Source organism: Diabrotica undecimpunctata, chromosome 10, assembly GCF_040954645.1.
Source record: "Diabrotica undecimpunctata isolate CICGRU chromosome 10, icDiaUnde3, whole genome shotgun sequence".
Lineage (NCBI taxonomy): Eukaryota > Metazoa > Arthropoda > Insecta > Coleoptera > Chrysomelidae > Diabrotica > Diabrotica undecimpunctata.
In genome coordinates, this window is record NC_092812.1 from 57901325 (window position 1) to 57914795 (window position 13471).

The 13471-nt window shown below is 33.0% G+C and overlaps 1 protein-coding gene across 2 annotated transcripts in view; it reads left to right on the forward strand.

Annotated features, from left to right (window-relative positions):
* ZnT35C (solute carrier family 30 member 3) overlaps window positions 1–9908 on the forward strand; it is a 38004-nt gene extending 28096 nt beyond the window's left edge. For both annotated transcript variants that reach the window (XM_072546874.1, XM_072546875.1), the window contains 4 exons: window positions 5028–5328; window positions 6314–6482; window positions 9242–9482; window positions 9675–9908. In XM_072546874.1, coding sequence (XP_072402975.1) covers window positions 5028–5328; window positions 6314–6482; window positions 9242–9482; window positions 9675–9814 — 851 coding nt within the window. In that variant the 3' untranslated portion in view covers window positions 9815–9908. The remainder of the gene's footprint in view (window positions 1–5027; window positions 5329–6313; window positions 6483–9241; window positions 9483–9674) is intronic.
* The last annotated feature ends 3563 nt before the right edge of the window (window positions 9909–13471 follow it).

A 13471-nucleotide genomic window follows, 5' to 3' on the forward strand; every position in this document is an offset into this window, starting at 1 on the left:
TGTATGTTCCAAAAGCGAAACAATTTTGAAAAATATGTTAGGCATATAACTAATATGTCTAGACAATACACCCTTACCAAGGTCTTTATAAGGAATTTTTAATTCTATAATGTAGTTGTGTCACGGTTATCACTGGATTTCACGCAAACCCTCTTCTTTACATTCTTAATTTATAATTATGGGCAACATCAAAGGAACGCAAAAAAGACAGATTATAAAGAGATTATAAATATTTTTATTGATCAACACGGTTTTTTCCGGTGAATTTTTTTATCACCTCTAATTAAATGACGTAGCTCTCACGTGCTCGCTACCCAATATTTCAAATTATAAAACGATTAAAATTATTCTTGGATACGTGGTGTGTACATATAGGCCAATCAAGTCAGCAAAACTAAGCCTTTTTTCGTGTATTGTAGTTACAAAAAGACTCTCATCGAGAGATTCATCAATTTTTTAGTGGAACTATTTTTAAATAAACAATCAAAACGTCAAACTCATTATTTTGCTCATTATTTAAAAAATAGTCTATTTAGAGATTTGACGTCAACAGATAACTTTTTCAAAAAAAAAAATATATATACAAAATAAGATATGCTAAATTAAATAAATTTATATACAAATATATTTATATCTGTATTTTTACATAGGTTAATAGTATGCCTCTTACCGCAGAAAATAAGCCACAAAATATTGAGATCCATTCAGTCAAATTACCTAGATCAGCCTCAGAAATTAGCTCATTTTTCAAAAAAATCGTAAAAACAAATTCAATTTCGCAAAAACTATTTAACCAATCTGGTCCATCTTTTGCAAACAATTTAAACGCGATAAGGCCTTCAAGTAGGTACATTTAAACAAATTTTAATACCTAATAAAAAAGTTATTAACAATATTCAAAAACAGAGATTTTGTTGATCATTTTGCCATAACGCTTTTGTTTATTAACCGATTTTAGTTTAGAATATGTCATTTTGTGTATGGTTTTTTCTAAAAAAGTTATCTGTTGACGTCAAATCTCTAAACAGACAAGTTTCTAAGTTATGAGCAAAATAATGAGTTTCACCTTTTTATTGTTTATATAAAAATAGTTACACTAAAAATTGATGAATCTGTATTCGCCCTTGGTTGGAGTGGATCTCCAAGAGAACACAAAATCGGCTAAAGCATTCTCTAACAAGTACCTCTGCAACGGTAGCAGCTTCTTGATTTGGTATCGCGTAGGCCTCAGTCTATTTCGTAAAATAATCCATGTCTACCAGGATATATTTATTTCCATCATTCGTCTCTGGAAGTGGACCTGCAATGTCAATTGCTACTCTTTCCATAGGACAACCAACATTGTACTGTTTCATGGGTGCCATCTTTTTACCAACTTGACCATTACTGGTTGCACACAGTTCACATTTCCGGCACCATCTTCTTACATCATCTTTACAGTTCACCCAATAGAACCGTTCTCGAACCTTTTGCAGAGTCTTCGTAATACCAAAGTGACCACCTGATGCACCGTCATGCAACTGACGCAATACTTCTGACACTTTACTTTTAGGTACAATCAACTGAAGCTTAGATTCTGTACCATCATCGTTCTCAAAGGTTCTATATAGAAGATCATCTTTTAGCACTAGACAATTCCATTGGCTTCAGTAAGACTTGACTTCTGGACTACATGCACTAATGTCTTGCCAAGAAGGTCTTTCACTTCGACGCATCCAATCCAATACTCTTTTTATACATGGATCATCTGCTTGAGCGTCTTGTAGCTGTTGAGGCTGCCATTGATCATTAATGACGGTGGTCCGTCCCATGGGGCACAATCGTTCTCCTAATTTAAGACAGTGATTACAATTTGCACTGCGTCTTGAATGAGCATCAGCATTTGAACGACTTTTTCCAGCCCGGTGTTTGATCTGTTCTAGCCTTCTCACTGTTGTATTATTTTCTTGCAATTTACGGCGAATGTGACCTACGTCGTTACCATTCCAACATCTGGGTTCGCGTCTCTTCGGCATTGTGTTACGAACTACTTTCCGTACGATTTCCTCTAGACGTCGTTTTGTTCGTCGCTCTCTTCAGAGGTTCGTACTCGATAGTTCCGTGAAGCTTGACTAGCTGTTTCGTGTTCCAAAGCAATGGCGAGCGCTTCATCTAAAACTTTCGGTCTTGCTAGTCGTAAAGCTTTCTGTAGTTCACTGTCTCTCAACCCATTGACGAAGGTATCTACAGCAATTTCTTCCAAAATGTTGTCTGGTACCTCTGGATAAGCCAACCGCGCTATACGAGCAACATCTGCTTCAAATTCTTGCAAATTCTAACTTGCTCGTTGAATTCTACTTCTTATTTGTACTTTGTAGACTTGTTGTAGATGGGCATCTCCGTAACGTTTGTCTAGTCAAGTGAATAAGGTCTGGTAATATTTTTCTTGGCCCTTAAGAATTGATCTTAGGATATCCACAGCATCATCTCGTAAAGCAGCAGTCAAGGAAACAGCTTTTTATTGTTCTGTCCAATGATTGTCTTCAATAGCTTCAAATTGTCTAAGATATATGGACCAAGAAGACTTTCCATCAAATGGTGGCAATTTGAATCTCATATGATGTATCGTTTCGTCTCTAGGGGATTCTTCATTCACTACAGGATCTAAAACTACTGCATTAAATAGTGGTAGCACTTTCGTATTTATTATCATGGTCTCTAATTGTTTGATCTTCTCTTCTACGTCGTTTACATTTTTCTGTATCTGATCGAATGTTCTAGAAACTTCTTCAAATTTCTCATTGTTCTGACTACATACTTCGTCGAATCTTCTAGAAACATTTTCGAGTTTCTCGTCGTTTTGTCTAGCTACTTCTTTAATAATTTGAGACGTTTCATCGAATCTTTTGGAAACATTCTCGAATTTATCATCATTTTTGTTCTAGAAGCTTCTTCGATCATTTGCGAGACATTTTCAAATTTCTCGTCATTTTTTGTAGAAGTTTCTTCGATCTTCGTTAAAACTGCTTCTTCTGCTGATTGAAAATGGAATGTCTCTGGGTCATCTCCATTCTTGTTGAGAACATTTTTCAGTCGTTCTTGGAGGATCTTCTTAGACCGGCTGCAGTCTTCATCGCGTTCTTCTAGTTGCTCTCGCAACTGTTTTACTGAAAGTTGTACTAGCAGCATCTTTGGTCAGGCACACACGTACTTTTTAAATGTTCTTTTTTTACAAAGATCACTACCGAACTACGCGGATGTTTCCCACGCACAATACTTTTCAAAAGTTGAAAAGTCTTTTTCAAAAGTCACTGCTGAATTTATTTTTAAATCTCACACCGTGACACCACTATAGCGAGATTAAATTAAACGAGCGGTTCTAATTTATGTAAATATATTTATTTATAAGTTTACGGTACGATAGTATCTTAACAACTAACTTTAACTCCTAAAAGGTCTGCTTATATATACAAGTTATTATGTACTAGAATATTCTGTAGTAGTCCACCTCTAATGTTTGTTTGGCGGGACGAACTCTCCCGCGGTCGATAGTTCCGGTTGCTTCTAGAAGGACAGATCATCCTCCTCTCGAGATGCAACCATTATATGGGCTACGCCGAATGCATGTTCGTAACACTATTTTTAAATTTTTTCAATACTTCTTTCCTAATTAGAAGTTTTCAGTTTTGTTTTCTTGAAACGTTATAAAAAACGATTCATTTGAAACCTTCTAAATTAAATTTGGTTGATAACTTATTTAAACAATTGCGAAAAACTGTAAAAATTTGTAGGAGCAATAAACACATAAAATAGGCATAACTAATAACAAAAGTTACATAAAAATATGTCCTTAAACACCCTTAAGGTATAGCATTTTTCACATAAAAATGCTTGCATGTCATTCAAGATTTACGACGTCAGAACCCCACAGCGTTGCCAAAACATCAGAATAGTTAGTAAGTGAGGAATTTTTAAAATGTCAACTATTTGTCAAACTATTATATTAACAGTAAATACACTTAGTTTTAAGACTACTGCAACACACTAAAATACATAAGAAAACATTTTAATACAAAATTATATATTCTAAATTTTAAACTTACCTCTTTTAGGGCTGTAATAGTAAAGACGTCCCGCCATTATTTCTTGTTCAAAATTATCTATCTTATATGAAAGCTTATCAGCTTTCTACAGACTATTTACATATTTGTTTTGACATAGCACAATCACAATACACAACAATAATTAGTTTTTAAAGCTATTAATCTAAATTTAATATGTATTTATAAATATAATTTATTAATATATATTATATTATGACCAAATTGTGTAAGAAATCAAAACATAAACAAAATTCTTACTCTAAAAAAGCGGCAACACTTTATACACTTTTGCCACACGCTGAACTGTCAATAAAATTTTAAGTATTCCGGTATCAGTTGCGTACAATTATCTAATCTATTTAATTAAAATTATTATTTTGTGCAATATTAGACTTGAAGAGTTATTTCATAAAATTTATATTATTTATAATAACAAATGTTTTTGGTTATTTAATCAATATAATTCTAAAATTTTCAATATAATGATGATTACATTTTTCTGATTATTACACCATGTTGACGCCTATGAAAGATCGAACAGTTCCGTATGGGTTTCGTATTATTAGCTGTGTTAGAAACATTTGAACTCCAAGGTTGACGTTCTGGAAATTTTAAATACAAGTGACGTCACTTTGTATAAATCGTGACGTGCAAGTGTTTTACTTTGAAAAATGGTATATTGATTTAGCTGGCAATTTTTCACAAATTAAAAAAAAAGTTGTTCTAGGACCATTTGTGACCGAGATAACCTTTTTTTCAGAAATTCACCATTTATATATTTATTCATATTAAGAAATGAAACTGTGCGAATACGACACTCAATACTTATAATTGAGAATTACTATTATAAAAATTGAAAATAGTTCATTTTCGACTTCGACCTTAACGATTTTATCTTTTAAAAGGAAGAGTATTATATTAATTAATTTGTACTATATTTTTTAGGGGGATATTTATCAAACAGTTTAGCAATAGCATCAGACGCAGCTCATCTTCTAACAGATTTTGCCAGTTTTATGATTTCCCTATTTTCACTCTACATGGCCAACAGACCTTCAACGAAAAAAATGTTATTCGGTTGGTATAGAGCCGAAGTTATTGGTGCTTTAACTTCAGTACTCCTAATTTGGGTTGTTACTGGCATCTTAGTATATATGGCCGTACAAAGAATCATTAACAAAACTTACGAAGTCGATTCCAAAGTTATGTTGATTACCTCTGCTATCGGTGTTATTGTTAATATCATGTAAGTATCTAGAATATATTTTTTGTATTAACATCTTTAAGATTATTTGCATGTTTCTTAAATTATTTGTGTATTTATATAATGTGTGTTTATCGTAGGTAATGTTTTTGTGTATTCTGTGTTGCATATGTATTGCATTCATCACACAATATACAAGCTCATAAAACAATAAAATACTTACAAAACCGTCAGAATTTGATATTCTGAGTGTAAAAACACAAGATAGACATATTTAAAAGACGTCATTTTGAAGGTTTTTATATGACTTATAAGTTTCTTGATCTCAAATTTGTTTCAAATGCTTCATTTTTTGCTGATATACGAAAAAAGCTAAAATTGACCATTTTTTGACCTTAATTTATTAATAACTAATTAAATTAAAAAATAAGTTCTTTTTATAGAGGTTCACACAACTCGAAACAACTACTGTGGTTTGCCTAGAAGGGACAGTGTCACAAACATTGTACTTTTTTGTTTATATCCCTGAACTAATGACTAATGACATCTCACCACATATCTATGTAGTTTAATTTCCGGAGAAATTGTATTCGTACAGGGATACAAAATTTATTTTCTCTGTAAATAAAATATTTGAAAAACAATTTTGGTGCTTATCAAATTTGATCAAATCTCTTCATCATGTTTTCACAAAACAAGACACGCCGTTTTTGGTCTCCTGCTAAAATATGCTGAATGCATTGAACGTGATAAGCCTGCACAAACTTATGATAGTCAAAAAAACCTCCTCCTTCACTAGCAATACAGCCAACTTATCCTAAAAAAAATTCATACATTCATACATTTATTTAGCATTCATATAAATTGCAGTAACAGTATACGGTACATTTGGCTGTTACTGTTTTACCAGAAAACGTTTTTAATTCTTTAATATCATGAACAATTTCTGGATGACGTTGATCCTTAATTTTAAGTGGTCTGTTAAAATTGCTAGTTAAAGTTACAACTAATACTGTCTATCTTGTAGAATGGGTATAACTTTACACCAACATGGACACACTCACAGTGGTAGCGATGGTGGACATCACGGGAAAAACGAGGAAAATATTAATGTCAGGGCTGCTTTCATTCACGTCTTGGGCGATTTCCTTCAAAGTTTTGGAGTTTTCGTAGCTGCTATCGTAATTTATTTCAAGGTAGGCAATAACTTTGCACTACAAAGTGTTACAATATAACATTCAAATGTATAAAAATCGTAGTATTAAAATTTGCGTTAGAATTAAGATAAAATCTTTACTAAACCTAGACAAAATAAAAATGTAGATAGATATAGTTTTTGCGTTACTTTTCCTATCATTCTACTAGGAAATTGTTGGTTTTATCACAGAATACTAATCACAACAAGAAGCGAAAGCTTTGTCGGAACCTTTGATGTTGGGAGGACAGAAATTCAGAGTGACAGTGGCAATAAAACTATTCATTCGTACACGAAGAAAAGTAGTGAGGAAGTCGTTCAAAACTGTAGTCAAATGATAGTTAGACTGAGAAATGAAGTAATCATTTTTAAGTAATCTGTTTTGTATGAATTTTATTTTTTCTGTAAAATTTAATATAACTTATATATCAATTCTGTACTGATAATTAAAAAGTTGTTAAGTCAAAAATATCGATTTGTTTTTTTTTAACAAACAAATTAACGTATTAAAAGTATTTTAGTACGTTAAAAAACCGATAAAAATCGATTGAATTTGAGAGTTAATTTCAAAATAGAGATGAAAAGCAGTTGATTTCTATTACTTTTTATCGTTTTTTTAAGGTTAATAAAACACTTCATCACTCAAAATCTATATTTTGACTCAAGACTTTTTTACTTATCAATACAGAATTATACTTTTGAAATTTCTATTAACTTTGTCTTAAGTTGCTGACTTTTTTTGTTTCCTGTTGAGGAATTTCTTTGAATGTGAATATCTATTAACCTCCAACACCACGATATTTTCGCTGCGCGTAAAAACTCTGCAGCTGCGGCTAGAATGACTGTATACCCCTTAGATTTCTTTCTATGCATCTGAGGTCTCTGAAACTTCTGGTTGTATTGTAGTAAATTCAACTCGTCAGGACATATCAAATTTATGGTAGGAAAGGGTAAAAAGTTGTAATAAAACAGAATAATAAAAATTTATTGTAATTAATATACACGTATACCTCTTCGATTTCTCTTTCTGTGCGTCTGAGGTCTCTGAAACTTCTGGTTGTACAGTAGTACATTCAATTCGAATGGATATATCACATTTGTGGCAGGGAGGGGTAAAAAATTGTAATAAAAAACAATAATAATAATAGAAATTTATTGTAATTAATACTAATAATAATGTTTATTTAGGAAGCTTAGATTATAATATAGATTTACAAAAAATAAGCATGCTGAACACTAAATAAACTAGGGATTTGTTAAAAAGTTTGTCAAACATTTAAAAAAAATTAATTAAAGATTTATCGTCTTCCTTCTGTTTGGAAGACATATATGCTTTTTTTGCATTTGCACGCAAATTTTTTATTTTTAACCTCATTTTCCTTTTTCTGGGTGTATCACCAGACAACTTGGAGGGGGTTTGTGTTGCAGCTGATGTGAAACATTGTGGAGTATGGGGCCTATGTGGAGTAGACACTTCTTGCCTATTAACATCAACATCTGAAATATAAAAATATATTTAATAACCAAATAACATATAAATGTTCAAAGTAGATATGTTAATGCTTATTAGTGATTAGTTGAATGCATAATACAGTTGTAGGAGCAATACATAAAATAACCTGTTACCAGAAACTCTTCCATCAAAGTATCAGGTATAGTACTATGTTTGTCATCATTAATGGCAACTTGCTGTACATTATATATTTCAGTTGTACCTAAAATTATGACATAAATATTACTCAGTATGTAACCATAAGATATATGTTCTTAATAAGGCTGATAAAAGATCATTCAATTTCACAATCCAGATCTTGTTTATATTATGAAAAACAACAAACAACTTTGTATATAGTTGTAAGTAGATACTGATTTTTATATGACTTTTATAATAAAGCACTATAATTGTGAATAAATAAAAGTATCTACCTTCCAGCCTTATGACTTTCTTTAATGGTTCGTCTGTGTGTTCTGAATATTGGCTGTGTGAGAAAATCGTTGGATGTGCTTGTTCAAATAAGGTCTTCCTTGTGTTTCCTTTGGACATGTACACCGGTTCAAAATCTTTCTCGCACATTTTATAATTAGTATGTAATTCAGCATGCTTGGAAAGCAGATCATACCTATTGGCTGCTTTCAGCCATAATTCAGCTCTAAAAAAAGTGTATTTAACTAAAATATAAACATTCAGACAACACTTGTAATACGTTTGAATTGAAAATTTAATTCTTTTACCTGCTATGATCAGTCGGTATTGAAAAGAGACTAATTCCTTCACCAGTTTTCGATGGGCACCCACGAACAACACAATAAAATCCTTCCTTTCGTGCAGCCATCACAATAAGTTTATTACACAAATATATTAAATTAACTTACTAACTAAATAACTAACTAAAACTAAAATACTAACTAAATTAATTATATTAACTATTAAAAAACAAACACCAAACACTTCTCAATACATAAACAAACATGACATCAAAACTACTTAAAACATGGCGGATTTCGCACATGCGCAAAGAAATTTGGATTGCGAAAAAGCCTTCCGTTTCGCTTCTTGTTGGGATGGAGTATTCTGTGGTTTTATCATTGGCGACTTTGATAATTCTAAATTGAACCTAGTTGCATTTTAGAAATGCCTTTTTACATTTTAAAAACATATATTCTTATATCTCTGTAATATTGCTATTTCAACTGTATTTAGTATCAGTATAATTTTATTTTTTATATTCTTAAGTAACACAGAACGTTTCTACATTTTAGCCAGATCTAATGATCGTGGATCCAATTTGTACGTTCTTGTTTTCCGTTTTGGTCGTTATAACTACCTTTGCCATCATCAAAGACGCGTTGTTGGTTTTAATGGAAGCATTACCAAGAGGAGTTAATTTCGAAGAAGTTATGAACACATTGCTGAGGATTGAAGGAGTTAAAAGGGTTCATAATTTGAGAATTTGGGCTTTGAGTTTAGATAAAATAGCAATGTCAGCCCACATAGCAATAAGTAAGTAATTGAAATAAACGAAAAGTTGAAAAATATTACTAAAGGTTTAAACTTTTAGTAAATGTAATCTTTTATATAAAAAAATAAAAATTGAAGAAATTGTAATTGTATGTGTATGAAATGGCACGATTTCTTTCGTTGAAATATAATCATCATAGCTAAGTCATTGTTTAATTGATTTTAATTTTTTAGGTTCAGGTACCAATCCCCAAAATGTGTTAATGGTTGCTTCAAAAAATATTCATGAGAAATATAACTTTTTCGAGATGACCCTTCAAATCGAAGAATTCCAAGAGGCAATGGAAGATTGCACACAATGCAGAAATCCCTAATTCTCAACTTATTTATTTTTAGTGTGTATTTATTCTGATATTTATACGTTTTTTAGAGAAAGATCTAAACAATATTATAGATCAATAAATCGTTTCTTTTTGTTTTTTTTTTCAGCTTTTTCCGTTAACACCATTTATCCCTTTCTCCTTTCTTGTTTTAATTGTATTTAAAATTTCTATTTCTTTATTCATCCTTCTCAGAACCTCTTTGTTTTGACGTGTTCTATCAAGATTCCATTCCATAAAACAAAGTCGAAAAAACATAGCACCTCGCCAACCTAACTCTTAGTTCCAATTTTAAATCCCTTGTACATAGCACTCTTCTCATTTTGTTGAAATTTGCTCTAGCCTTTTCTATTCTGATTTTGATCTCCTGACTAATCATTTGTGGAGTTAATCATTGTTCCCAGATATGCATATTTGTCCACTTGTTCGACGTTGGTTCCGTTTATTAGAAGATTCTCGGTATTTCTTTGAGTTTTCGATATTCTCATAAATTTAGTCTTCTTTACGTTCATTGTTAGATCGTACTCTTTTCCATACTCCGCTATTCTGGTCACCAGTCTCTGAAGATCTTCAATATTTTCGGCTAAGATCATAGTGTCGTCCGCATATCTAATGTTGTTAATGAGAACTCTATTTACCTTTATTCCAGCTGTTTCACCCTCAGGAGGTTTTTTCAGGATCTCTTCAGAGTAGGCATTAAAGAGAATTGGCGACAATATGCATCCCTGTCTCACTCCATGTCTAATTTCAATTTCTTCGGACAGCTGTTCGTTAACACGTACTTTTGCTCGCTGTTTATGGTATAAATTTGATATGATCCTGATGTCGTTGTAGTACATCTTCTTTGATTTTAGGACATTTATTAATTGTTCATGTCGTACTTTACCGAATGCTTTATTATGGTCAATAAAACATGCGTATATATCTTGATTAACGTCCAGTCATCTTTGTATCAGTATATTAAGTGAAAAAAGAGCTTCACGCTTTCATAGGCCTTTGTGAAAACCAAATTGTGTATCATTAACGTCTATGTCCAGTTTGTGATATATTCGGTTATGGATAACTTTTAGTAGTAACTTTAGCACATGAGACATCAAGCTAATGGTGCGGTAATCGCTGCATTCTCTTGCGTTTTTCTTTTTGGGGAGACAAATAAAAATCGACGTTAACCACTCTTTGGGTAATACGTCTGAACGTTCAAGAGTGTCACTAAAACGCCTTTGGTTCAAGAGTGTCACTAAAACATCAATGTGCTTCTCATCTAGAATTTTTAGGATTTCTATAGGAAGCATGTCAGGTCCGGGACTTTTCCCACTCTTCATTGTTTTTAATGCGTGTAATATTTCTTTTCTTTTGTAATGTATGGACCTATTTCTTCTGACGTAAGTCTATGTGCTCAAGATCTCCTCTTTCATCATCGAACAGTTCGTCGATATATTCTGAGCTTCTGAATTTCCCTTAATCCATACGAATTTAACATCATGGCAGATGTGCATTTAACTTTGGGTAAGTTGGATCAGATTAAATTATGATTTCAATAAACTATCGAGAATATCGTAGGTAATGTCAAGGAAATAGTGCAGCAGCCGTAAGGCGTTAATAAGCGTAGGGGATAGTATTGTATCCCCTATAAACAATGTTGTGTTTTATCTTCAATGTTTTATCTTCAACCTAGAATATAGGTTTCAGATAGAATTGCAATGTCAATAGAATTAGAATACAGAAATTATTTAAAAGCTTGGGCATTAGATACAGTAGAACGATTATTCCATTGAATTAAATTTAAATTATTTGAACTATTATGAGCCGTTGGATGTGGATTCATTTTCTTATAAATTAGAAATGTGTTTTTTGATTAAATTTTTTAAGTTGGGAATATTTAGAAAACAAAATAATTGCAAAGGAATACGAGCCCCTTCCCATATCAGTTGGCCCACCAATGGAATTTGCAGTTTAAGTCGATTAACATAAACAAATTATACTCTGCTACTCTGCTTTATAAGTTCCCATATTAATTAATATGGCATTTTTATTAATATTTATTAAAAATATTAACTTTGTGGTTATTTATTTATTTTCAACAATAAAAAAATTTCACTAAACCCTGGCTATGCTATCTAAAAGGAACAAAAAAAGAATAGGGTAAACCATGGTTGAATCAGTTCTTTGTTATGGCTCTGCAAATCTGAAGAGAAGATTGTTTGCAGTTGAAATGGATTACTTGAGAAGAAGTGCTAGAACATCAAGGCTGGAAAGGAAGACCAACGAATATATAAGAAATAACATGAATGCTATAGAAACGGTCATTGACAGAATAGAAAGAAGAGGTTTAAAATGGTTTGGACAGCTATTGAGAATGCCTGACGAACGTTGGCCCCAAAAACTTCACAGATGGAAGCCCCCTGGAAGAAGAAAAGAAGGTAGACCTCAACGCTCATGGAATGAAGGAATTAGAAGAGCGATGGAATCGAGAGGTTTGGAGGAGGAACATGCCTTGAACCGAGAGGATTGGCGGGGGAGAACGGGAATCCGTCTCCAAAAGGTATTGTACTTACAAGTTGGATCCTGTAATATACGAGGCGTGTTTTTTTAAAAAGGAAAGCCTGTACCTTAATCTACTTTTCTACATAATTTCCGTGAATATTGAGGCACTTGTCATAACGTGGCACCAGTTTTTAAATACCCTCCTGATAAAATTCTGCCGCCTGACTTGTTAACCACTGCGTCACAAATGTTTTGACTTCGTTATCGTCTTGAAGACGCTGACCGCCCAGGTGTTTCTTCAAGTGCTGGAACAAATGGTATTCGCTGGGCGCCAGATCAGGCCTGTATGGAGGATGATCTAGAGTTTCCCATTTAAATGATTTGATGAGATCATTGGTCTGATTAGCCACATGTGGACGGGCATTGTCATGCAGCAAAACGATACCCTTACTCAACTTGCCACGTCTTTTGTTCTGGATTGCACGACGCAGATTTTTCAATGTCTCACAATAAGACGCTACATTGATTGTCTCATTACGAGGCACAAACTCCACTAGCAATACTCCTTTTCTGTCCCAAAAAACTGTGCACATGATTTTCCGGGCAGAAATTGTTTGCTTAAACTTCACTCTTTTGGGTGATGATGAATGTCGCCACTCCATGGATTGTTGTTTCGATTCTGGTGTGACGTAGGCCACCCACGTTTCGTCACCAGTAACAATTTGGTCTAAAAAATCTTCACCTTCACTGTGGTACCGCTCAAGGAAAGTCAATGCACTGCCTAAACGTTGGGTTTTGTGCAAATCCGTCAACATTTTTGGAACCCAATGTGAACACAATTTCCGGTAATTCAAGTTATCGGTAACAATGCGATACAAAACACTACGAGAATACTGAGGAAAGCAGTCGGACAATGATGAAATTGTAAAGCGTCTGTTTTCTCTCACCTTTTCATCCACTTTCTGCACCAAATTTTCAGTAACGACCGAAGGACGCCCACTCCGTTCTTCATCATGCACATTTGTGCGGCCATCTTTAAATGCTCTCACCCATTTCCTTACCATTCCATCACTCATAATGTTTTGTCCGTAAACTTCAACGATCTCACGATGAATATCGATCGGTTTTACGCCTTTAGCACTAAGAAATCGTATAACAGCCCGTACT